We start from the raw sequence: 23,989 nt of genomic DNA, 5'->3' as shown, positions 1-23,989 counted from the left end.
AGAAAACAATAAAATAAAAATAACAAGTCACATTCTGCTTTTAAAGACGCCATAAAACCAAGTAATACTTTGGCATTTCCAAAGAACTTTTGAAGCAAGGTCGGGGAGTTAACCCCGCCCCCAAAAAAACTTTCAAAATAAAATAGAATTTGCGCTAACCAGCGAAAAGTGACTCTTCAAAACCTGCTAATCCAGTGATGCTCACTTGGTGATAAATGCACCAAACAATCTAGAGCCACTTGGCCTTTCGCCTCTGAGTGAGCCACAGCAGGAGGGAAATGGCAACCGTAGAAGCTCCCAGAGGCCCAAACACCCACCGGGCCGGAAACTCACCCTGTTGAGGACAAAATGGACACAAAACAATGAACAAATGTCCAATCTGGCCGCTTTGAGAAAGAAAACCGACCTCTCGCAGGCACTTGTATCCATGGCGGTCGTCGGCGCAGCTGCACTTGAAGAAGCCGGGCCCGTACGGGGCGCAAAAGGAGAACTCCGGACAGTCAACAACTGCGAATCAAGATAATAATAATACATTTCATTTATAAGCGCCTTTCAAAACTCTCAAGGACACTTTACAGTCAAGTTTTTCTGTGGGTGAGCAGCGTTAGCCACACACGCTAGCGTTCACGCAACCCGGAAGTCACTCAAATAGATAGAAAGCTAGCTAGCTAATAGAAGATAGCGAATAATCTATTTGCTATCTGCTTGCTATCTAGCTGGCTAGCTAGCTAAGAAAGTGGTGCTAAAGAGCGAACTAAATGAGTGACGTTTCTCCAATTAGATTTGGTTGATATCGGATTAGCATTGTTTCAACTTACGCATCTTCCCAGACTGATTGCACATGTTCCTCTGGCCTTCGCAAAGGCGCATTCCAACATCTGTCTTCACTGTGTCCCAGGAAGCATTCCCACCTGGACAGGCCATGTCTGCTGGCAAAATTCTGAAAGTAGAAGAGAACAGTAGTTTTTTTTTTTTTTAACACAAGAAATATATACAGGTAATATCCAAACTTACGACCGAGTTCCGTTCCAACCAAACGGTTGTAAATCAAAATGTTGAATAGAGACTCGGAGGCTCAAATGACTTGCAAACTCCCCCTCTCTGGTGCCATCACACAGTCGATTGCTGTGCGAGTGTGTGACATGCTGGCTGGCCAAAATTGTCGTACGTGTTGCCGGCCTGCTAGCGCGTTGCGATGCCAGGCGCAGAATAAAAATTTCAAAAATAGGGTCTGGAGGTCGTGTTCGTAAGTATGGGTGGTCGTAAGTCGAGCTGGTCATAAGTCACATGTGACCTGTATTTATTAGCTATATAGCTATCTGGTTAGCTAGCTATTAGCTATGTTCCTCGAGAGTTTTGAAAGGCGCTTATAAATACAATGTATTATTATTGGCTACCTTCTATTGGATTGGATTTTGGATTTGCCTTTATTAGTCTTACCTCCGGGTAAGTATGGCTGGTCGTAAGTCAAGCTGGTCGTAAGTCAGGTGTTACCTGTATATATATGTACGGCCATTTTTTTTTCTGAAAAGAATTTGGGATAAAAAAACAACACGAGTGTACTTACAATCGATGTAACTGGCTGAATCCTTGAAATGCCGAGTCACTCAAGTTGATGATGGCGTTTGAGGATAAATCTCTGTAAAAATCAAGATGTTTTAAGAATTTTAAAACAAATTCGTTAAATGATTCCAAGATGGAAGAGTGTGTGTGACTCGTGCATACATTATGAACGCCGCTGATGCTTCCTGGAGATTGTCCACGTGTGTTAAAGAACAATTGGACAAATCCAGCCTAAAAACAAACACAAAGTCAAAACATCAGGTAATAGAGCGATAGCGGAATCAAAGAAGCTCTTTGCATAAAACAGCAAAATCCTCCACTAAACCGCCATGGTGGGGTGAGGTTCAATTTGGATCGCTCGTACAACAGACTGCTTGCTTGGGCAACGTCGGCTTAGTTATGCTGCCGCGGTGGAATTTCGCCAACTAGCGTCCCTACATTCTAACGACACCATATTGACAAAATCCTACCCGATGACGCGTTCAGGGTGACTCGTTTCGTTGCCCAGGCAGCAACGTCCGACAACCCGACCGTTGGATGAGGCGCAAAATGTGCCCACCGCGGAGCCTTTCGGGACATTCCGGCGACATTGTTTGCACACCTGTGAACGTACATTAGAACCAGAATGTAATATATTCATGCTTTGCGTCTACTCTGTTGTGGATGCGCAGGAAAAACACGAGTTTGACAGTCAAACGAGTATCGAATTCACCCACTACTGGTTTGTCGTCCATTACGTTGTTTTGACGTCTATTAATGATGGCGTAATAAATAAAATGGCGATTATGGAGTATACCTGCGGCGCGATCAGTTGCTGACTTTGGTAAACACACAAAGAAAGGATGAAAACAAGCCAGGGAGGCGTCGACGGATCCTGCCCTGTAATCATTTTTTGACGAGTGAAGTCACGTGACCAACTGTACTGGACACGTGACCGAAGACGCATTCAAATTATTTAATTCCACGATTTCCTGCCCATTAAATCGTAGTGCAATGTTTTATTTTTGAAATACAAAGTGCATTCCAATCGATTCTACTGCTAAAATATTTTTATGAATCTGTTTTTTAATAGCGAACACATGCCCCGCTCTTCTTGTCACTTTGGATCGTACCAAACTGAAGTTGGGCGGGCGTTTTCATTACTCGTAAAAACATCCATCCATCCGCAATTGTTTTTATTATTATTATGATTATTTAACCAATTATTACATTTTATAAGAACGGCTTAAACAAAGAAAAAACACGTCGTTTTCCCAATGTTATTTTAATACTTGTCGATTCAACCTACCCCCCCCCCCCAAGTAGGAAAAATGTAATCGCCCAGGACTGTTTCATTGACCGACACAATATTTATTAAAATTTCAATTTCAATTATTTTGTTTTTACATACGACTTTATTAAATGTGTGAGTTTATTACATTTTTTTCGTTCATTGTTTACAAGGGGCGAGAGGGACTTAGTAAACCGAAACGTACAACCGTCCCCACCCCTCTTGTGTCTTGGTGGTTCATTCCACCGTGTCTAGTGAAACCAGCTGCAGCTCTCATCTCGTTAGCAACGTCAGCTAGCAAAAGTGGACGCTAACAAGTTTGTAGTCTTGAAACTCGTTTTAACTCAATATCCACTCGGGGGACAAAATGTTTTAAATGACGAGATAAATTAACGTCACTACTCGCTTGAGTGGAATCCCCCTTCAGACTTACAACATGTTCCCTGTGGCAGTTTGAAAAGTTGACGACCGACGTGAGACGAGTTTTTCCCCTTTTTCTTTTTTTTCATGACGAAGCTAGCTTATACGGAGGTGGATGCTAACTCGCCTCCCCCGCAGCCCGACACGGCCTCACTGGACCGAGCCGAACCGAGTGCATGCTTCCCTTTTGTCTTCCAAGTCACCAGCGACTCTCCCCTCAGTGGAATTTGCCAGTTTTATCCTATTCTCGACGACTGTGGCGTCTTGAGCATCGCTAGCTGAAGTGGCGTTCACGTACCGCTGGCTAGGAGCTAAACATGCATTTTTCCATACCCGAAACGGAGGTTCGTGCGGCAGAAAATGGATCTACATATGTGGTGAGTATGAACAAACCTGTTTTATGAGTATTTTCAATGTGTTTGAACGCGAAATGCAGGGTGAACTCATTTCGTTATTGCTTCTTAGAATGGAAAACGCCGTCTGGTACGTTCAGGGACATCTGGTAACAGATATATTTTCATAAATCTGAGCTTGGTTGTGAGTTATATTTTTTTCGGGGGTATCTGTAAATAACTTTGTATTCTGCTATGCAACACCCCATTATACCCACTCCCGCCCCCCCCCCCCCAAAACAAAAAATGTAAACATAGACCTGTCGATGAAAAGCTTTCTTCAGCCGTCATCTGTCCTTCTTTGAAGGTGTCGGACGTCTCTATTCTTATCCAAGAAACTTCGTCAGAAAACTGAAGTCTTACTGGTAGTTTAGGCCATACACACTCTGTCTGGGAACCAATTAAGTTCGTAAGCCAAGGCATCACTGTACGTGTCTTTGAGCCGTCCCAAAACCAATGTGGCGGTGACGTAGCTTCAGGAAGGGGGCTTGCTTGCAGGTCTTTCTCCCAGAATGAGGTCTTTGTACTTTGACACTGGTGAGTAATCATTGTCGTTGACTGCGTCTGCATTTCACAATCGGAGCAAGCGAGGCCATTGCTGGCCGTCGCAGCTTTAGGACACAATTTGTTCAAATTAACTTGAGTCACTTTTGCTTCCTGTCTTCACGCTATTTGCTGTCCGTCCTCGACACTCAATAATTTGCTATCTATTAGCTTTTTAGCTAGCTCCCTAGCAATCTACCTAGCTAGCTATCTATTCTATTATGTATCTAGCTGGCTCGCTAGCTATCTAGTTAACTATTAGCTATCTAACTGTCTAGCTAGCTAGCTATTAGCTATCTGTGAGCTAGCTAGTTAGCTTTCTATCTATTTCAGTTATTCCAGGTTGAGTGAACGCTGGCGCGTGTGGCTACCGCTGCTCACCCACAGAAAAACTGATCCTGTGACTGTAAAGTGACCTGGAGAGTTTTGAAAGACACTTAGAAATAATAACAATAATAATAATAATACATTTCATTTATAAGCGCCTTTTAAAACTCTCAAGGTCACTCTACAGTCCCAGGATAGGTTTTTTTTCTGTGGGTGAGCAGCGGCAGACACGCGCGCCACTGTTCACCCAACCCCGAAGTAACTCAAATAGATAGCAAATTAGCTAGCTAGCCAATAGATAGTTTATAGATAGCTAGTTATCTATCCTGCCAGCCAGCTAAATAGCCATATAGCAAGCTAGCTCGGTAGACAGCTAGACAGCTAATAGATAGCAAATAATGATGGCTCTATGTGTAGTAAGCGTGTCAAAGTCAGCGAATAGATATACAAATAGATAGCTTGCTGGCCAGGTAAAAAGCTAGCTAGCCATACAGCTAGATAGCTCACGAGCCAGCTAGATAGCTAGCTAGCTAATTTGATCTATTTGAATTATTCCCGGTTAAACGGGGTCACCGTTGCTGGTTACCAAACTAGCTTTCTATTTGCTATCTATTACCTGTCTAATTAGCTAGCTAGCTAATGGCTTCCTGTGTCCCCCTCCCGCAGGCTTACAACATCCACGTCAACGGCGTTTTGCACTGTCGGGTGCGCTACAGTCAACTGCTGGGCCTCCACGAGCAGGTCGGACCCAAACCAGCTTTCATGACCACAACCGTTTTTATTGATTGATTGATTGATTGATTGATTTTTGCTGCGAATAGATCAAAAAGGAATATGGCAACAACCTGGTGCCTTCCTTCCCACCGAAGAAGATCTTCACGCTGACGCTGGCTGAAGTGGAGCAGAGGCGAGAGCAGCTGGAGAAGTACATGCAGGCCGGTCAGTTGCGCGTGAAAGACTGTCTTCTTTCATCAGAAATAGAGTTAATTCCTAAGTTATATGGCTCTGGAGTTATCTCAGCTTGAAATGGGGGCGGATGTACAAAAAAATGTTGATTGATATTATAATAATAATAATACATTTAATTTCTAAGCGCCTTTGAAAACTCAAGATCACTTTACAGTCACAGGATTTTATTTTCTGCGGGTGAGAAGCGGCAGCCACACGCGCCGGCGTTCAGCGAATGAGTTAATGACAGTTTTTTGAAAAATTGCTTCAGACTTCTGCAAGAATGGCAGAATTTCACAAGTTTGATTTGTTTTCATGGGCCGAATAAAATGACATGGAGGGCCAGATTTGGCCCCCGGGCCTAGACTTGGACACCTGTGTTTTAAAGTCATTTTCTGGTCACCTGAGCTTTTTTGTTCAAGCCTGTCCTAAAACCAAATGAGTATTTTGAATGTTTTTTCTGATTACGTCTGCTTGTGGTTCAAATCCCGGTTGGGTTTCAAGTACACACACCCCGATGGCGGGCCGCTGACTTTGTTCTGCGCTTTCAAAGCCTCCCTCCCGTTAAGCCGAACCGTGCGCGTCCACAAACCAGTTTTGCGGAGCTAGCCGCGCTAGCGAAGCGGCTCTGGATTAATCCTCTCAGCCCCTGTGGAACGAGGAGGCATTGTCGTAGCGCCTGTTTGCTCAAAGTTCCGCTAGCATGCGCCGTTCTTGGCTAAAGGCCGCCTGAAAAAAATGTTCTGGTTGAACCTGCGCAAGTTTAATTATCATCGGTCACTTTTCACGTTGCTTAGCTTTTTTTGTGACTCCTTATCGCATCTGCACTTTTCTTCTCGACAGTCCGCCAGGATCCGCAACTGGGAGTTAGCGAGCTGTTCAACAGCTTCCTGAGAAAAGCACAGCAGGTCGGTACAAAGCTCTTGCGGTAAACTCAGAGCTACAGTGATACCTCAGCTTTAGCTAACGAACTTTTCACCTTATGAACGTTAAATTCGCGAGAATGTAATCTTGGCATACAAACTATTTTTCGGGACACACACGCCACAATGAGTGATGTGTCATTCTCGAACGAGCCGGTTCTTGCAGCTCCTGAAATGGCAATCGGCTTTTTTTGTCCTCTATTCCCCGCCCCCAGTCTTCGTTTAAAGCCACACGTAATTGGTCAAGATCTCTGTTAGCGGTGGGAGGAGACACACGCAGCAGTGAGCAGGGGCAGGGGTTACGGAAACACACACACACACACACACACACACACACACACACGAAAGGGAAAGGGAGACGACAGAGCTTGAAACAAAAGTAATGAAAGGAAGAGGAAAGGAAAGAAAGAAGTAGAAAAACAAAATACAGGAGGTTCTGGAAAGGAACATCCGAGTTACGACCAGCTCGACTTACAACCACCCATACTTCTTCTTTTCCTTTCGGACGCTCTTTACAGGAGACTCAGCAGATTCCGACAGAAGAAGTCTCTCTGGACGTGTGCCTCGCTAACGGTCAGAAGGTGACGGTCAACATCCTAAGCTCCGACCAGACAGAAGATGTTCTGGATGTAAGTTCTCCATTTGATGGTTTTTTTTGATGACCAAATGTCGAGTGACCACCATTCTGCCGCCCTGAAGGTCGTCGCAACCAAACTGGATCTCCCCGAAGACCTGGTGGCCTATTTCAGTCTCTTCCTGGTCCGGGAAGGAGAAGAAGGAGGCCTGACGTGTATGTTGCGTAACAACTTGATTGCGCAATCAGCCTTTTCTTGACCCCTGACCCCCTTTCACAGTCGTGCGGAAGCTTCAGGAATTCGAGCTTCCCTACGTGTCCATCGCCAGTCTCCACAGCTCAGAATTCCACATCCTCCTACGGAAAAGGTTCGAATTGAGTACATGTCTTCACGTTGAGGTGAGTTGAGGATTTTCATGGCGCGCTTTGTGACCTCACGTCTACGTAGTTACTGGGACATGATGTACGATGCGGATCTGATGGACAACAGAGTCGGCTTGAACTTGCTGTACGCTCAGGTCAGGGGGAGCGGCGGGGAGTGGGCGGGGCTTATTTGGAATTTCGGTGGCCATTTTGACACGAGTCCATGGAACTTTGCGTTTGAGCAGACGGTGTCCGATATGGAGCGAGGCTGGATGATGGTCAGCAAAGACCAGCAAAGGCAGCTCAAGTCTTTGCAGGAGAAAGGTTCCAAGAAGGAAGTAAGAGCTACACGCTAACTAGCTAGCTAGCTAGCTTTCTATCTATTTGGGTTACATCCGGGTTGAGTGAGGGCCTAGCTAGCTATCTATTAGCTGTCTATTAGCTACCTAGTTTTCTATATTTGAGTTACATCCGGGTTGAGTGAGGCCTAGCTTTCTATCTATTTGAGTTACTTCTGGGTTGAGTGAGGGTCTAGTTAGCTATCTGTTAGCTGTCTATTTGCTCGCTAGTTTTCTATATATGAGTTACAACCGGGTTGAGTGAGGCCTCGCTAGCTATCTATTAGCTTGGTAGCTAGCTTTCTATCAATTTGAGTTACTTCTGTTTGAGTGAGGGCCGACTTAGGTATCTGTTAGCTATCTATTAGCTAGCTAGCTTTCTATCTATTTGAGTTAATTGCGGGTTGAGTGTACGCAGGCGCGTGTAGCTGTCGCTGCTCACCCACAGAAAAACTGATCCTGTGACTGTAAAGTGACCTTGAGAGTTTTGAAAGGCGCTTAGAAATTAAATGTATTATTATTATTATAAAATGGAATTGAACTAACCCCCCCCCCCTTTTTTTTTTTCACCCCCAGTTCATCCACCTGGGCCAGACGCTGAAATATTACGGCTACATCAAGTTTGATCCGTGCGCCACCGACTTCCCCGAGAAGGGTTGCCAGGTGATGGTGGGCGCCGGCAACAACGAGCTCAACTTCCACGTCAAGTTGCCCAACCAGCAGATGAAGGAAGGAAGCTTCAAGGTCACGCGCATGCGCTGCTGGAGGGTCACGTCCTCCGTAAGTTGGCGCGCAAGATGGACGCCTGCCGTGCGGCCATGTTGGGAGGGGCAATGACAAAGTGCTTTTTTTGGACCAGAGTCCTTCAGAACTGCTCTTTCTTTCTTTCTTTCTTTCTTTCTTTCTTTCTTTCTTTCTTTCTTTCTTTCTTTCTTTCTTTCTTTCTTTCTTTCTTTCTTTCTTTCTTTCTTTCTTTCTCTCTCACTCGCTCTCTTTGTCTCTTTTTCTCTTCTTTTTCTCTTTTCCCTTTTTTCTTTTTCCTTTTTCTCTTTTCTCTCTCTCTCCCTCTCCTCTCTGTCACTTGCTCTATCTTTTTCTCTCGTTCTCTCCCCCTCTCTGCATTTCTCTCTCTCTCCCTCTTTTTTCTTTCTCTCTTCCTCTGTCTCTCTTTCTGTCTTTTTTCTTTCCCTCTCTCTTTGCATTTCTCTTATCTTTCTCTCTTTTACTTTGTCTCTCTTTCTCCCTCTCTTACGCTCTTTATCTCTCTGTCTCTCTTGCTCTGTCTCTTTTTCTCTCTTTCTTCTCTCTTTCTCACAATAGCTCATCTCATTTTCCACGGCCATGAACCCCTTCCAGCGCCCCCTCATCTTGCTCATTAGGTGCATCACTGATGCATCGCCCTGCATTAAATTGCACTTGTAGCTGAAAATGCCTCAACATTTTCTTTGATGTACGATGATTCTTATTGTTAATTTTTGTCTCTTTTTTCCAGCAAGTCCCAACGGCCAACGGCAGCAACAACCCGTGCGCGTCATCGCCCAAATGCGACGTAAAACTGGAGCTGGCCTTCGAGTATCTGATGAGCAAAGATCGCCTGCGCTGGGTTACCATCACCAGCCAGCAGGTGAGCGCTCATTCGCCTCGCGTCGGGTGAGCCGCCGGCAGCCATTTTGGACTGTTTTTTTAATTGGCACTGAATCGGTTTTAAGGTTGCGATATTGATCGTGAAACAACTTGAAACATTTGCGTGTTTGCTCTCAGGCCATCATGATGAGCATTTGCCTTCAGTCAATGGTGGACGAATTGATGGTCAAGAAGTCCGGCGGCAGCATCAAGAAGGTTCGTCATATTTCGTTGTTTAAAAAATAAGCATTCTGAACACACGACTAATATTAAAATACAGTGATACCTTGGTTTATGAACGCTTTAGCTAACAAACTTTTCGCCTTACTAACATTAAATTGGCGAGAATATAATCTTGGAATACGAACTAGTTTTTGGGAAACACACTGCCGGACTACTTTTCTACACCCGCATTCTTTGAGTGCAGATGTGGTTTGTTATCGAGTGGAGTACTTTTGCTATTATGGGAGTGAACAAGACCCCACCGCAGGCTAGCGTTAAGCCGAAGAGCGCATAAAAGAAAATTACAATCGAGCAGAAGAAGGAGATCATCAAAAAACACCAACGAGGTGTGCGTTTGTGTGACTTGGCGTCACAGTACCAGGATGCTAAGTCGACCATTGCTACGTGTGGCTAAGGGTGTTTCTGTGTTGTCTAAGCAACGGTCTCAGGCAATAGAAGAGGTTGAAAAACTTGTGTTGATTTGGATTAACGAAAAAGCAGCTCGCAGGGGACAGTGTGAGTGAGGGTATTATTGCCGATAAAGCATGGCAACTTCACTCAGATAACATCAAGAGGCAACTACATCAACGACCATCACAAAGGTCAATAAAACGACTTTATTATATAGTACAGTTTATTTCTTTCATTACAATCCAATAGCGCATTTATTATATATCAAATTCTGTATATTTTGTGTAGTTTTAAGGCTTATTTAGGACAAAATTATGTTTTATGGGGACCCGGGGAATGGATTAGTCTCATTTTAATGGTTTCCTATGGGAAATTAATGTTTGGAAGACACACTTTCTGGGAACCAATTAAGTTTGTAAGCTGAGGTATCATTGTGACTAGATAATGTAGGATCAATAAAAAGTTGCGATTACGTCTTGCTTAGATGTTAAGGAAACGACACGACGGCTCCATGCAGCGGCCCGACTGTCAGCCAGGCGTCAAATCGCCGCCGCTACTGGTAAGAAATGACGGCAAAAAAATGGAACGCATTTGCTTTTTTTTTTAGTTATGTAATGTTATGATTGATTTTGCAGGACTCTCCTGACCAGAGCCGCGAGCAGATCATCAAACTATCGGTGAGCCGAGTCCGAATAAATTGAAAAAACTGGCAGAAATTATCCTTCCACGTTTATAATAACACTCAACCCGGAAGTAACGCAAATAGACAGAAAGCTCGCTAGATAGCTAATACATAGCTAATACAGTAGATATCTAACTAAACAGCTAATACTGTAGATAGTGAGCTAGACAACTCGCTAGCTACATCGCTAATAATAATAATAATAATAATAATAATAATAATACATTTTATTTATAAGCGCCTTTAAAAACTGCCAAAGTCACTTTACAGTCACAGGATAATTTTTTTCTGTGGGTGAGCAGCGGCAGCCACATGCGCCAGATGTAACTCAAATAGATAGAAAGCTAGCTAGTTAGCCAATATTTAGCTAATAACCAATAGCTAGCTAGATAGCCAACATGTTTTGGTAGTATTATTAGTATCATTTGCTAGCTATTTGATATATATTAGCTCTGGCTGGCTACCTCGCTATTCACTATGTAGTTGGGTTTATGCACTGATGAAACGCATGACTGTCAAATTGTAATTGGGGGGGAGGGGGTTGATAAAATTGTCCAAAGTAACAAACAAGCTGATCTAAGCCACGCCCCTGAGCACCACTTCCCATTGTTGAAATCACCTGTCCTTCCGTAACATTTGTTGTTGTTGTTTTTTTTCTCCCCGCCATGGAACTCCACAGACCAAGCTGAGCTCGGTGTCCTTACGCGGCATCAGCGACGTTGGCGGCGGCAGCCATTTCCACGGCAACTACGCTTTCGAGGGCATCGGTGACGACGACCTGTAACGTCTCTAGCCCTCCCCAACGTGATTTTTAACCCCGCTTCCCCTTACAAACACACACACACACACACACACCAATTGGTAGACCAGCACGCCCAATTAGACATTTTTGTTCCGGCGCTAATTAGTTAGCGATGCTATTCATGTTATGTGAATGGGGGCAGGTATCTTGATGCCTTACCTTCTCGTGGTTGCCTACCTGTCCATCATTCTAGTATTCATGAGCTCGACTGCTTGCACTTTGCACACTAGCGACCATTCAGGGGGGCTCTTGGGGGCGGGGTCTTTTTTAGCATTTAGTCTCACGAGTGGGAGTCAATGCTCAAAAAGCTTCAAGGACAACCGACACCTCCGGTCAAGTTGCGCCCATCATTTTTAAAAGCGCTTCAAATGACTTCTACTGAGCGCATTTGACAAATATATAGCTAGCATATAGCTATATTTACATTTTTAGACTTGCGCTGAATATTCAGGAAGTCATGTTTTCGAGTTGATGACCGAGAAAGCGACACACAATGCATTTTGGGTACTTTTTTTTGGTCTGAAAACACCTTGTTGATAGCGAAATTAGAATGAAAACGACATTAATAACGCCATGGCGAATCGTTGTGTGTTTCACCAAAACTACTATTTGATACTAGTTGACACAAATTCCCAGCGGGCAAATCAGCCCATTTCCAACGGAGCTTGGGCGCCATCTTGGGCTATTTTCTGGGACGCTACATCGCGATCATCTGCCTCGCAAGCTCGCATTTGTATCTATTCGCTAGGTAATAGCTATCTATTCGCTGGCTAATAGCTATCTAATTGCTGGCTAATAGCTATCTATTCGCTAGCTATTAGCTATATATTCGCTGAATCTACCCAGTTCCGAGCTCATTTTGTGGCAGTTTTGGGACACTTGAAGTCATTTTTATTGGTGTTTTGCATTTGACTCAAAATATCAGCTTGCGTGAAAAAAATGGTGTCGGTTGTCCTTTAAAGTTGGGGTGTGGAATGTTGGAAATTTGTAAAAAGGTTTAATTGTGTTTCTAAATGCCAAATTGTAGTTGACTAAATCATTTTGCACAAAGATAAACATTATACGTCACTTTTTTTTTATACGCTCTACATGCGATTAAGTATTCCAAACATTTCCTCTACTAATGTGACGCCACACAAAAGACATATAGCTTTTTCTTGCTAGCTATCTATTAGCTAAATAGCTATCTGGCTAATTGTAACATATAATAATGAGACAGAATCAACTTAACACAACCAGCTATCTAGGTAGCTATCTATTAGCCAGCTAGCTTTCAATCTATTTGAGTTACTTCCGGGTTGTGTGAACGCTGGCGCGTGTGGCTGCCCGCTGCTCACCCGCATAAAAACTGATCCTGTGACTGTAAAGTGACCTTGAGAGTTTTGAAAGGCGCTTAGAAATGAAATGTATGGTTATTATTAATGTTTTGTTTCATAGAACGCGTGTAATCTCCGGCAGAAATAAACTAACCAGATGATTGTTTACGTTGTTTTTCCACGTGATTTTTTTTTATTCTCAATCGCTAGCTAGTGACTTAGCTCAATCGCTAGCTAGTGATCTGGATCAATCGCAAGCTAGTGAGCTGGCTCAATCGCTAGCTAGTGATCTAGCTCAATCGCTAGCTAGTGAGCGAGCTCAATCGCTAGCTGGTGAGCGGGCTCAATCGCTAGCTAGTGAACTATCTAGCTCGGTTATTAGCTAGTGAGCTAGCTCCATTGCTAGCTAGCTTGATCGCTAGTTAGCTTGCTAGCCAGTTCAATAGAAAAATAAATGGCATTTCACAAGTTTGATTCACTTTCGCGGGCGGAAAAAAATGATGTGGCGGGCCGAATTTGGCCCTCAGGCCTTGACTTTGACACCTGTGTTCTAGAAGGTTCCCAAAAGTGCTGCTTTTTCTTGTTTGTTTTGTTTTTGTGATGCTTTGCCAACAGCGTAAAAGATGATTTGACTGGCTTGGAACTGCAAATCAGAAAACATCGCTGGAAAAACAAGACGTCTGAATTGTAAGCAATAATTCAATGATGCTTATGTCAAGAAAAATTAATAAATGCTATCATCTGTTTATTAAGGTCATCTTTTGGGAGGCCTCGTTTTTCCCGTCTGCTCGTGCGAGTGCAAAAAAAAAGTGGGAATTCTCAACGTTGGAGCTTGCGTGGAATGAAGCCAAAAACTGGAAGGTTGGTTACAATCGTGCCCAAAAAAAATAAATGGAACAAAAAATACTTTTATTTTGGTAAGTGCCAGACTCGGTTCAACAATAAAAGTTGAAGTAAAAACGACCATGACGTTTTGTTAAGCGGCTGGGTGATATGGATGCGCTAAATTATTTTTAGACAGGAGCAACAGCAAAACAAACGCACCCAAATGTCAAATAACTATTAACTCATTCACTGCCATTATTGAATTTATTTGGGAATTAAAAAGTGTGACGCGTAGTGCCATTTGTGGTTTGCAGATAAAGCGCTGGTCAGACCTCTGGTAATGTTTTTTTCCACGAGGGGGCAGCATTTGCCTTTTTGTCCATGTTAGCGCTTTGTTACAACTTCAGTTCTTGTTAAAGCGCGATATAATAATAGTGATAATACTGATAATACTAATAATACTAATCATACTAATAGTAATAATCCTAATAATAATAATACTAATGATAGTAATAATACTAATAATAGTAATAGTAATAATACTAATAGTCCTAATCATAATAATAGTAATACTATTACTACTAATAATAAAGATAATACATTTAATTTTTAAGCGCCTTTCAAAACTCAAGGTCACTTTACAGTCACAGGTTAAGTTTTTCTGTGGGTGAGTTGCGGCAGCCACATGCGCCAGCGTTCACTCAACTCGGAAGTAACTCAGATAGAAAGCTAGCTGGCTAATAGCTACCTAGATAGCTAGTTGTGTTAAGTTCATTTTCTCCTTATCTGTTACAAATTAGCTAGGTAGCTATTTAGCTAATAGATAGATAGCTAGAAAGCTATATATATATATATATATATATATATATATATATATATATATATATATATATATATGTATTTTGGAAAGCCACCCTTATTTCAAGCTCAGATAACTCGAGCCGTATAACTTAGGAATTAACTTCTTTTTTCTGATGCTTGTTAAAGCGCTATATAAACCAATATATTGTATTTTGGACAGTCTCCCCTATTTCAAGCTCAGATAACTCCAGATCCTTTCGGAATTATTTTTTTTGATGAAAGAAGAGATTCTAAGTTTTCTAACGCTGTATTAAATGTTTATGTAAAACTCTAAAAACTAAAACTAAATATCCTGTGGGTCCTGCAATTGGAGCGACAGTGACAAAAACCCTGGCACTGGACTGGACACATTTTTTTGCACATTGTCTGGCAGTCAATTAGTTAAAATACCTTTCCCAAATTGTAGAATCAAATAGGACAATCAATATTGCCAAATGTCAAGTAGCCCAAACTTTCTGTTAAGCGGCAACGGAACAGATGGAAATTAGCATTGCATAGCATATCATTAGCTAAATAAATACATAAACAAGACCACATGATGAGGAAATAATGTATTTTTTCCATTTTTTTATTGTATGAGGACAAGTCATCAGACCTTTAACAATTATTTTGTGTGCTGCTCGTTAAGGCATCGATGCTGCGTAAATGGACGCAATTAACTTTGGCGGGCGGGACGTCGGATCACCGATGGTTCGAATGGTGCCGATTCGGACCCGACGCGTTTCAAAATAAAAAAACAAAAACGACATCCTTGACGCTTTCTCGGTTCAAAACTAGATAAATAACCATCCTATCGCAAATCCTTTTGTATATGTATATATATTTATATATGTATACAGGTAACATCTGACTTACGACCAAGTTCCGTTCCGACCAAATGGTCGAAAGTCGAAATGGTCGTAAGTTGAAATCCATTCAGAATGTTGAATAGAGACTTGACCAAACGGTCGTAAGTCGAAATGGTTGTAAGTTGAAATCCATTCAAAATGTTAAAGACTCGCAAATTCCCCCACCCCTCTTGTGCCATCACACAGTCGATTGCTGTGCGAGCGTGAGATGCTGGCTGGCCAAAATTGTTGTATGCTTTGCCGGCTTGCTAGCGTGTTGCGGTGCTATGTGTAGAATTACAATTAAAAAAAGAATCTGGTGGTCGTAAGTCGAACCGGTTGTAAGTACGGATGATCGTAAGTCGAGTCGGCCGTAAGTCGGATGTTACCTGTATATGGATGTACTTTTGGGTAGCATTAGAAAAATAAAACGGGACACATGCAGACATTCGAATAATGTCATTTTTTTTCCCAGTCAAATTTTTCACAGTGAGAAAATAAACAGACAACACGAGCACAAATACACGTAAAAGCTACACATCGGTGACAAAAACATTAAAAAACTCAAGTGGAGCCATCCTTCCTTCACATTTCAGAAGGCTCGTTCGTGACTCCATTTGCGAGCCTTCGGTAATATAAGAAGCACTTGGCTTGGAGTTTGTCATTTTCAAAAGGCACGCGCCTTCACCAATGCCCTTGAGAAATATTATTTGATCATATTTTCTATTTTAGACGCCCTCCCGGTCACGTCACTTTTCCTCTTTTTTGATAGGCTCGCACCCAAGCTGTCTTGTGAGTGTCTTGAGGAAATGCCACAATATGAATAGATAGCTAGCTCGATCGCTAGCTAGGGATTGAGCGAGCTCGATCGAGCTAGTGAGCTAGCTATCTGGATCGCTAGCTAGTGAGCTAGATGGCTCGATCGCCAGCTAGTGAGATAGTTAGCTTGCGATCGCTGGCTAGCCAGCTCGATCGCTAGCTAGACATAGTTAGTGACATAGCTAGCTCGATCGCTAGCTAGTGAGATAGCCAGTTAGCTCGATAGAAAATGAAATGGCATTTCACAAGCCAGATTTGGCCCCTGGGCCTTGACTTTGACACCAATTGAAATTGTTTAATTTTTTTAGCTTTGCAGAGTCAAAAAAATGGTAATTGACACATTTTTAATTTTCTAGTTAATAGAACAAAGTGGGAAAAATGGTGAAATCTGCTTGATGATCCAAAAATGTTGAAGCAGATGTTACTCGCCTGTCGGACAAACTTTCCCTGTCCTTTTCCGTTCTGGAATTCCGTCGCTTTTGGGATCCGGATGGGAGGGGCAAAAAGGGTGACAACACAGAGCAATTAGCTGTCTAGCTATCTATTAGCTAGCTATCTTGCGTTCTATCTTTTTCAGTTAGTCCGGCGCTTGTGGCTGCCGCAGCTCACCCACAGAAAAACTTATCCCGCGCCTGCAAATTTCCCCATTGTGGGACGAATAAAGGTTTTCTGATTCTGAAGCACGTCCATACAAGGCAAAGTGGCCCCAAAATGGCGTCTTCAGACCATTTCTAGTTTCCAGTTGGGGTTCTGCAAAGTGGCCCCAAAATGGCGTCTTTAGACCAGTTTCCAGTTGAGGTGCTGCAAAGTGGCCCCAAAATGGCGTCCTCAGACCATTTCCAGTTTCCAGTTGGGATGCTGCAAAGTCTGAGCGCCCTCCCTGGCCACGTAGGCCATTTCGGGGCCGGCGGGCGCAGAGGGGGCGGCGGCCGCCTCCTTTCCGTGGCCCGCCTTACCCCCGGCGTTGTCGTCGGGCGGCGCCCTGACCCACCCGTCGGCGGCGTGGCCGTGCTTCTTCTGGTGCCTCTTGTAGTTGTCCCAATGGCCGGTGGTGTACCCGCATTCCTGGCACTTGTAGGGCTTCTCGCCCGTGTGTCGCAGCATGTGGCGCTTCAGGTTCATGCTCTGGTTGCAGCTGTAGTTGCAGAGGGCGCAGGCGAAGGGCTTGGCGCCCGAGTGCACCCGCTGGTGACGCTTGAGGTTGGCCAGGTTGCCGCAGGCGTAGTCGCACAGGTGGCACTTGTAGGGCTTCTCGCCCGTGTGCACCCGGTGGTGCCGCTTCAGGTTGTCAAAGTGCGCCGAGGCGTAGTCGCATTGCGGGCACTTGTAGGGCTTCTCGCCGCTGTGCGTTTTCATGTGGCGCGCCAGGTGGTTGGGGTAATGCGTGAGGAAGGGGCAGGCGGCGCAGGTGTACACCTTGTCGCCCCGCTCGCCCGGGCTGCCGGGCGACGAGTCCTTGGTTAGCATCTCCAGTGTGCATTTGGCGCAGATCTGCGCCGATGACCCGTCCTCGTCCTCCAGTACCGCGCCGCAGAGGCGGCACGTGAAGGGGAAGAGCGACGAGGAGGCGGGGGGCGGCGGGGGGGCTCTCGCCCGGCCGCCCGGAATGTTGCCTGGCGGGTGGCAGGGGGCCGCTGGCGCCGACGCCCCTTTTAGACTCTCAAAGGCCGAGAGGTAGTCGGCGTTCTGAGCCGCCAGGGTGAGGTGGGCTGAGGCGGCGGCCACCTCTGAAATGACACCCGCACACCCCCAAAAAATTAGGGTGTGCTCTCTTGAAATCCCTCCACGTGCAATACATTAGATTAGATGAGCCTTTATTTGTCTCGCTGGAGAAATGGACATCAATTGGTCGCGAGTTCGCTCATCATTGACAAGTTTGAAAGGCTGACTACATAGCAAATAGCTAGCTAGCTATTTGCTATTTAACTGGCTGGCTGGCTACCTACCTAGCTATCTATTTGCTATCTTGCTAGCTAGCTATTTGCTATCTATTTGCTATCTAACTGGCTGTCCAGCTACCTAGCTAGCTATATATTCGCTATCTAACTCGATAGCTGGCTACCAAGCTAGATATCTAACTAGCTATCTATCTATTTGCTATCTATTCACCATCTAACTAGCTGGCTGGCTACCTCGATAGCTAGCTATTTGCTATCTAACTAGCTAGCTGGCTACCTCGCTAGCTAGCTATTTGCTCTCTATATGCTATCTATTTGCTATCTAACTAGATAGCTGGCTACCTCGCTAGCTAGCTATTTGCTCTCTATTTGCTATCTAACTATGTTCTATCTATTCACGATCTAACTAGCTATCTATTAGTTATCTATTAGCCAGCTAGCTAACTTCTATTTGAGTTATTCAGGGTTTAGTGAAAAAAAGCCATTTAGCTTTAGCATTTTAGCCCGAAATAACCCAAAAAAGGTGGTTTTCCACCAACGTACCTTTGGCCGCTTCGTCGTCGTCCTCGCTGGCGACGTGCCCCTTGAGGGCGGCGACGGGCGGACCGCCGCCGTGCGCCTCAATGGCGCCGACGGGCGCGTGCATGCGCCGGTGGCGCTTGAGGTTCCCCAGCGAGCTGCAGGCGAAGGCGCAGCTCTCGCACTTGTAGGGCTTCTCGCCCGTGTGGATGCGCAGGTGGCGCTGCAGGTTGACCAGCTGCGCCGAAGCGTAAGCGCAAACGGGGCAATTGAAGGGCTTCTCGCCGTTATGCGTCTTCATGTGCCGCTTGACGTGGTTAGCGTAGCGCGACGAGAAGCCGCACAGGTGGCACGAGTGTAGCTTGTTCTTATCCTCGCCCGCCGGCGACTGCGCCCGGATTCCAAAGGCAAAGTCGCCGCCCTTGTGGTCACGCGACGCCTTGCAGCAGCGCAGGCAGTAAGGCGCCGCCGCCGGGTCTGCGCCCGGGCGGTCGTCGCGCAGCTGGCCGCAAACGCGGCACGACAGGTAGGGCGGGAAGGGGGCCTCCGAGCGCCCCGCCCCGCCGCCGTCGTCCTCCCGCCCGCGGTCGGGCGTGCTGCCGTGGGAGGTTTCCGTCTCGCTGTCCATGCCGCCGCCGCTGCTACTGCCGCAGTCGGAGCTGTCCTCATCACACGGAGGATACACGGAAAAACCGATCTCGGCAGCCACCTCTGTACAAGGGGGACAAGATGGCGTCGTCAATAACTTGACCGCTGGACTTAAAGGACAACCAACACATTTTTTTGGTTTCCTAACTGACTTAGCACAGTTATTATACATAAAATAAGGGATATTTTGTGTAGTTTTAAGGCTTAGAAAAAGTAGAAAATTAAGTTTTATGGGGACCTGGGAACGGATCATTCTCATTTTAATGGTTTCTTATGAAAAATATTTTTTTGGGATACACACTTTTCGCCTAACACACTGTCTGGGAATCAATTTTAAGTTCGTAAGCCAAGGTATCACTGTACTTCGAGGGTTGAGTGAACGCTGGCGGGTGTGGCTGCCGCTGCTCACCCGCAGAAAAAAAACTGATCCCGTGACTGTAAAGTGACCATGACAGTTTTGAAAGGCGATTAGAAATCAAATTTATTATTAAAAGCTTTGTCAATTTTGTTTGAAATCCGCATGAGCCATCAAACGCATCAGTTCGGGCGCTGGTGTCAAAGTCAAGGCCCGCGGGCCAAATCCGGCCCGCCACATCATTTTTTTTCGGCCCGCGAAAGCAAATCAAACTTGCGAAATTCCACGATGCTTGCTAAAATACCAACCAAAATGTCATATTTTTGGATGTAAACCGCAATAACAGTCGTCATTTTTGACTTTAAATTTGAAAACTAGTTATTGATTAATTTGTTGTGCGCTCTATATGTAATATGTGGAGGGGATGAAACATTGTAATGGCATCCCCAACTTCATAACGGCCCTTGAGAGGAAACCAGAACTACAATGTGGCCCACCCGCTGTGGCAAAAAAATGACAAATATTTTGCTCGCTATGATAGATACCGGTCAAAGTCTGTCATTTTTCGTAGCCCTTAATACCCCCTTATATCCCTATTATCTACCAACCTCCCTCGCCACCGCCGTTCAGATTTCAAAACATCACCAAAAAGCGTCGCAACTCTGCCCGGTTGTCAATCACATTCTTAGTCCAAAACCGAACCAAACATCCCCACTTTGAGCTCGTAGCGCGTCATCATCATCATCATCATCATCATCATCATCATCATCAAGGCGCGTCCTTGTGACTCACTTTTGATGACGTCCAGCGTCGCTCTTTGATACTCGCAAAGATCCACAAAAGCCAAACGCTGCTTCACCTCGCAAGATGTCAGGAGCCAAATGTGAGCCAAAGACCAGTTTTTGTGACTCAACCCACTTTTTTGGGGGTTGGGGGGGGGGGGGGCGTGAGATGCCCCCACCCCCTTTTCCCCAGTGGATGATTACACTGCCTCATGATGATGATGATGATGATGATGATGATGACCATGCTTGTGAGGGCGGCTGATGGTAATGATGATGATGATGGGCTAATGATAATGGCGGCTGCAGAGGTAACAGCACATGATGATGATGATGATGATGATGATGATGAATGTGCCGTCGACTCATGATGGTGTCCTTGATGGTAATGGTCCGATCCATTTTTTTTTGTTTCCCCCTCCTCCCTCTACACTTCAAATAATCATGGCCTTCCTTATCCTTTGTAGGTTTGGTGAACTTGCGCCCGTATTTTGGCAGCACAAAAAAGGACACGTTTGCACATGGCTTCCTCAAGGTAAGGTTTGTTTTTTTTATATAATAAATAATAATAATAATAATACATTTCATTTCTAAGCGCCTTTCTAAAGTCTCGATAGCTCAATAGATAGCTATTAGCTATCGAATAGATAGCTATTAGTACTTGAGACGTGAAACAAAATGGCAGAGCAAACAATGAACACCGTTAAAGATCGTGTAAACAAAACAAATACAGTAAAGTGTCGTTATATGGATATTGTCGGGAGTGGGAAAAAATATTGATCTAACCGGACTATCGATATATCTGATCCTGCGGCATGTAAATTTTCTCTTTGCGTTCATAGAAATAGTATCGTAATAAGCAGTACTATCCATATAACCGATATCGATATAACCAGACTTTACTGTAGTTAATAATCTGTTAGCTTACTATTATTGTTATTATTTTATTTATTTTTTAACACCATGACACGGCAGCCATTTTTGCACTTGACTTGCCTTGTATTTCATTTAACGTGGAAGACAAAAACATTCCCCAAATCCATTTTTTCCACCCGCAAAGACTTTGGAATGTCAAGACGGATGACGACGATGATGATGATGATGATGATGATGATGATGATGATGATGATGACCAACCTGAGAATTTTTCCAGGCCGTTACGATAAGGATCAGCAAATTGAAGGTCGTGTTCCAGGAGGAAGTCGCTGTCCAAGGCGAGGTTTCCTGCACTTGCGGACACTACAAAAGCTTTTGAATCCACTGCCATAGAAAGGAAGATGAGGTGTGTGTGTGTGGGGGGGGGGGGGGGGGGGGGGGGGGGTAGCAGAAGAAGAAGAAGAAGAATTCACAAATGTGAACTCTGAACTGGCATCTGAGCGTGAAGTCCTTACACTTGACAGACTGTGGATTCTGCTGTTTTTTCCTTGGCATCTTCCGGTCAGCTTCTCTGCTGGCAACGTCTCCCGGCGGATTGCCGCAACCATTGGCCCCTTGTACATTTGCCACTGATTTTTAGACAAGTCTGTCGACGACGACAGGGAGCAAAAATGGCTCATTTGACAAAACGCAGCTTTGAAATCAAAAGTATTATTATTATTATTATTATTATTATTATTTGACAAAATGTAGCTTTCATTCAACTTTGTGAACCACCGTCATGACCAAAGTTGACCCCTGGGTGGCAGTCTTGCTTCACTTTTGAGATTTAAGATCATGCATGGAGGCATTAGGTTTAAAGGACAACCGACATCATTTTTTTTGTTTCCTAACTGACATCAGGAAAACGTTTTATAGCATCTAAAATACGCAAAACACGCAGGCGGATATTTTTAGTCAAATGGCAAAACACCAATTAAAAAAATGACTTCAAGTGTCCCAAAACTGCCACAAAATGAGCTCGGAACTAGGGGAGATTCCGGAAGTCCCGCCCCCTTGTTCGTGACGTCACACCAGGATACTCTTTCACAAACTGCCTTGCTCCAGAATCAAAACAATGGCTTCAGAGAGTTCAGATGCTTTCTTGTTACTCATCCAGTTATGAATAGGATTCAAATACTTCTGAAGAGGAAAGCATCATGTTTGCCATCGATTCAAGAAGTCCTTCCGTATCAATTCGAGTCGTCTGGACTCCAATGTAGCATCCCAGAAAATGCACAAGATGGCGCCCAAGCTCTTTGGAAATGGGCTGATTTGTCTGCTGGGAATTTGTGTCAACTAGTATCAAATAGTAGTCTTGGTGCAACACACGATTCACCATTGTGTTATTTATGTTGTTTTCCTTCTTATTTCGCCATCAACACTGTTTTCAGATGGAAAAACAGTACCCAAAATGCATTGTGTGTCGATTTCTCAGTCAGGGGCGTTCCTGACGTGACGTCACGTCAGAAATCGTCATCAACTCAAAAACAAGATTTCCTGAATATTCAGCGCAAGTCTTAAAAGGTAAAATATAGCTATATGCTAGCTATATATTAGTCAAATGCGCTCAGTAAAAGTCATTTTACAAATTATGGACGCAACTTGTCCATAGGTGTCGGTTGTCCTTTAAGACTAGTCATGGAGGATAAGGTCTAAAGTGCTATTTTTCTTATTGGAAGCAGGTTGGCATAATTTTGTTGGCATTGTGGGACGTTGTCATTGCCTTCCATTTAAAATTAGACAGATAACTTGAGCAAAAACAGATCCCCATATGCAAATCATAACATTTAATTTTGTAAAACACATTCGTCGTAAAACCGTGATGGCGGAAGCCCCCGCCCCCAACTGACGCAGAAATTATGCGACAACAATGACTAATTCACGACGCGCCCGAGTGTTTGAAAACTCGTTTTCGCTTGACTAATAAGGTCACTAAATATTAAAACGTATAAAAAATCCTTATCGTGGTCGTGGAATAAATGAACAATGCATTTGGTGACGTACATCGGGACTATATTCGCAGGTATTTAGGCAAACGGAGCCAAGGAGTGAGGGGGGGGGGGGGGGGGGTGACGACTTAATGACAACATGTCCACAAAAGAGCAGCATGCGGCTAGCAGCTTCCAAGAAACGAAGCGACATTAAACGCCGCGCGACTCGACATTTTAAGGCAGCCATTGATTGGCGCGTCGATAAGATATAAAAACTCCCCGGAGACGAAGCTCCACCTTAAATGTCATTAGTGAACAGCGGTCACCTCAAGCTCTCTCGGTCTAGTTTAATTTTAGTTTATTTTTAAAAACCAGCCATGTTGAAAGCTAACGACAACTTGACTAAATGAACCCGTCATGCTCGCTCACCTAAACGCAGAAAGTAGTCCTCCTCACCGCCGCGCACCCTTTTAGAGACGTGTGGCTCCGCGATCTCGCCACACACGCGCGTCCGCCATTTCTTCGCGAGCCGCGGCGACGAAGAAAGGCAATTAATGGTATTTTTCATAACTTAATTGATTTTCTGATTCGCCTGCGTGAGCTCCCAGCGAAGGAACAACAAGGACACTTCCGGCGCTGGGGGGAGAGCGGTACTTCGCAGTAAAATGACTTGCGGCTGTTTGTGCTAGTTTTTTTTCAAGCGTGCCTACATGACATTCGACACGAATGCTCTAGAGAAATACTGCGTTTTTAATAGCCGGAATAATAAACGCGTTTGAATTATTGTCTTGTATAGCCTCCATTTCTAACATGGGATTGGTTTCTCCAGACTCCCGTTTTACCAAAACTTATTTTGAAACGGCAGAAGTCGCTACGGGATATGACGTCG

At 44.4% G+C, this 23,989-nt stretch overlaps 3 protein-coding genes across 5 annotated transcripts; 1 reads left to right on the top strand and 2 right to left on the bottom strand.

Moving 5' to 3' along the window:
• Positions 1-6: 6 nt before the first annotated feature.
• atraid (all-trans retinoic acid induced differentiation factor) lies at positions 7-2,605 on the bottom strand. Of its 2 annotated transcripts, none has more exons than XM_089022448.1 (7): positions 2,280-2,605; positions 2,034-2,164; positions 1,726-1,794; positions 1,568-1,639; positions 819-940; positions 407-507; positions 7-334 (listed from the first exon to the last, which is right to left on the bottom strand). In XM_089022448.1, the coding sequence occupies exons 1-7, from the start codon at positions 2,295-2,297 to the stop codon at positions 230-232; spliced, it is 618 nt and encodes a 205-aa protein (XP_088878574.1). In that variant the 5' UTR covers positions 2,298-2,605; the 3' UTR covers positions 7-229. The 2 variants fall into 2 exon arrangements, with proteins under 2 accessions (XP_088878574.1, XP_088878573.1); XM_089022447.1 differs by having other exon boundaries at positions 2,360-2,594.
• A 477-nt stretch (positions 2,606-3,082) lies between these two features.
• On the top strand, positions 3,083-12,885 carry snx17 (sorting nexin 17). 2 transcript variants are annotated; one of them, XM_089022438.1, is made up of 15 exons: positions 3,087-3,630; positions 5,182-5,256; positions 5,337-5,454; positions 6,307-6,371; positions 6,905-7,015; positions 7,086-7,176; positions 7,241-7,328; positions 7,409-7,478; positions 7,569-7,661; positions 8,238-8,441; positions 9,154-9,285; positions 9,423-9,500; positions 10,402-10,476; positions 10,553-10,594; positions 11,279-12,885. In XM_089022438.1, exons 1-15 carry the CDS (start codon positions 3,571-3,573, stop codon positions 11,381-11,383), a joined length of 1,407 nt encoding a protein of 468 aa, XP_088878564.1. In that variant the 5' UTR covers positions 3,087-3,570; the 3' UTR covers positions 11,384-12,885. The 2 variants fall into 2 exon arrangements, with proteins under 2 accessions (XP_088878563.1, XP_088878564.1); XM_089022437.1 differs by having other exon boundaries at positions 3,083-3,630; positions 7,409-7,661.
• A 2,070-nt stretch (positions 12,886-14,955) lies between these two features.
• On the bottom strand, positions 14,956-23,761 carry znf513a (zinc finger protein 513a). The gene is made up of 5 exons (XM_089022429.1): positions 23,530-23,761; positions 21,643-21,773; positions 21,389-21,511; positions 18,491-19,177; positions 14,956-17,776 (listed from the first exon to the last, which is right to left on the bottom strand). Exons 2-5 carry the CDS (start codon positions 21,680-21,682, stop codon positions 16,878-16,880), a joined length of 1,749 nt encoding a protein of 582 aa, XP_088878555.1. The 5' UTR covers positions 21,683-21,773; positions 23,530-23,761; the 3' UTR covers positions 14,956-16,877.
• Positions 23,762-23,989: the final 228 nt, after the last annotated feature.

Source organism: Hippocampus bargibanti, linkage group LG19 (assembly GCF_051943395.1).
Source record: "Hippocampus bargibanti isolate YZ-2025 linkage group LG19, ASM5194339v1, whole genome shotgun sequence".
In the NCBI taxonomy this organism is placed as follows: Eukaryota; Metazoa; Chordata; class Actinopteri; order Syngnathiformes; family Syngnathidae; genus Hippocampus; species Hippocampus bargibanti.
The sequence above is the reverse complement of the archived record's forward strand: the minus strand, read 5'-3'. Positions and strand labels throughout refer to the sequence as shown.

Coding starts and splice junctions, on each gene's coding strand:
- atraid (XM_089022447.1), bottom strand. CDS start 2,509: ATGCGTCTTCGGTCACGTGTCCAGTACAGTTGGTCACGTGACTTCACT. Junction 508..818: donor CAATCAGTCTGGGAAGATGC/GTAAGTTGAAAC, acceptor CTTGATTCGCAG/TTGTTGACTGTCCGGAGTTC. Junction 335..406: donor GATACAAGTGCCTGCGAGAG/GTCGGTTTTCTT, acceptor TGTCCTCAACAG/GGTGAGTTTCCGGCCCGGTG.
- snx17 (XM_089022437.1), top strand. CDS start 3,571: ATGCATTTTTCCATACCCGAAACGGAGGTTCGTGCGGCAGAAAATGGA. Junction 7,662..8,237: donor AGAAAGGTTCCAAGAAGGAA/GTAAGAGCTACA, acceptor TTTCACCCCCAG/TTCATCCACCTGGGCCAGAC. Junction 9,501..10,401: donor CCGGCGGCAGCATCAAGAAG/GTTCGTCATATT, acceptor CGTCTTGCTTAG/ATGTTAAGGAAACGACACGA.
- znf513a (XM_089022429.1), bottom strand. CDS start 21,682: ATGCCAAGGAAAAAACAGCAGAATCCACAGTCTGTCAAGT. Junction 19,178..21,388: donor CGGCCTGGAAAAATTCTCAG/GTTGGTCATCAT, acceptor CCCCTTGTACAG/AGGTGGCTGCCGAGATCGGT. Junction 17,777..18,490: donor CGACGACGAAGCGGCCAAAG/GTACGTTGGTGG, acceptor GTGTCATTTCAG/AGGTGGCCGCCGCCTCAGCC.